The sequence below is a fragment of the Opisthorchis viverrini genome (genome assembly GCF_000715545.1).
Source record: "Opisthorchis viverrini unplaced genomic scaffold opera_v5_4577, whole genome shotgun sequence".
NCBI lineage: Eukaryota > Metazoa > Platyhelminthes > Trematoda > Opisthorchiida > Opisthorchiidae > Opisthorchis > Opisthorchis viverrini.
Window position 1 is genome coordinate 1 of NW_008757313.1, and position 900 is coordinate 900.

The window sequence follows — 900 nt, forward strand, 5'->3', positions numbered from 1 at the left end:
CGGTTAGCTCCAGAAGCCGGCTTTTGGAGGACTTGGTGCGATCCTGTAATTTGTTTGGGTAAGTATGACTTTTTATTAGGTCCTGGGTTGTGTGTAATTCAATGGAGGCTTGGTGCTATTGGCCATTGTTTTGCGCACCTCGGATCCGCTAATCGATTATTGCTATGGCTCCTTGATCTCACGTTTCCGCTTGGCATGAAGGTAGAAAATTTGTTTTATTGCTGCTTGGATTCCTAAGGAATAAGTCAGTTCCCGCAATTCACTCAGCTCCCTACTACCGCCATAGAAAATAGGCTGCAGGTTTCGTTACTGGGGTGCACATTCTTGTAACTAATCTACCACCTTTTACTTTGCACAGATTTTTCGCAAAGTTGCCTATCAACTGGTCAACGTGGAGAAACAGCCACCCATAATCGTTGGTGTCGATAATTTGAACTCCTACGTGGGGCATCCCGTGTGGATCACCGACCGTCTGTACGAATCCGAGACCCCACCAGGTGTTGTCATGGGTCTAGCATGGACTTCCATGGGTGGGTCTGTTCTGTACATCGAGTGTACCAACAAGGTGCCGTTCAGCGATGTACCTGCGCAAAGCGAACGAAAAACCGACGACGCTTCGTCTGATTCCGACGTGGATGAGCCCAAGCTACCAAAGGGTACGTCGATGGACTCGTTGTTCTATTCTCTCTTCTGGATGCTTATGTTTGTCCGAAGAAATTTTTATTGATAATTTGTCGTCTGTAGGTTAGTGTTGCAACTGACCCTTGATGGACTCGTCTTCCAAGACCGTTGAGGAGCGGTTTGTTATTCTCTCACAAACTTTGGAAGTGCGCATTTCTTTATTTCGTTTTCCCTTTCAGGAAGTCTTCAACTTACCGGCAGTTTAGGCGCAGTCATGAA

General features: G+C 46.7%; 1 protein-coding gene across 1 annotated transcript; it reads left to right on the plus strand.

The window, feature by feature from the left end:
* Positions 1 to 358: 358 nt before the first annotated feature.
* T265_16106 (hypothetical protein) lies at positions 359 to 655 on the plus strand (the record flags this gene model as incomplete). Its single annotated transcript, XM_009179619.1, has 1 exon — positions 359 to 655. A coding segment is annotated over one exon (297 nt), but the record flags the coding sequence as incomplete, so codon positions are not given.
* Between the last annotated feature and the right edge of the window lie 245 nt (positions 656 to 900).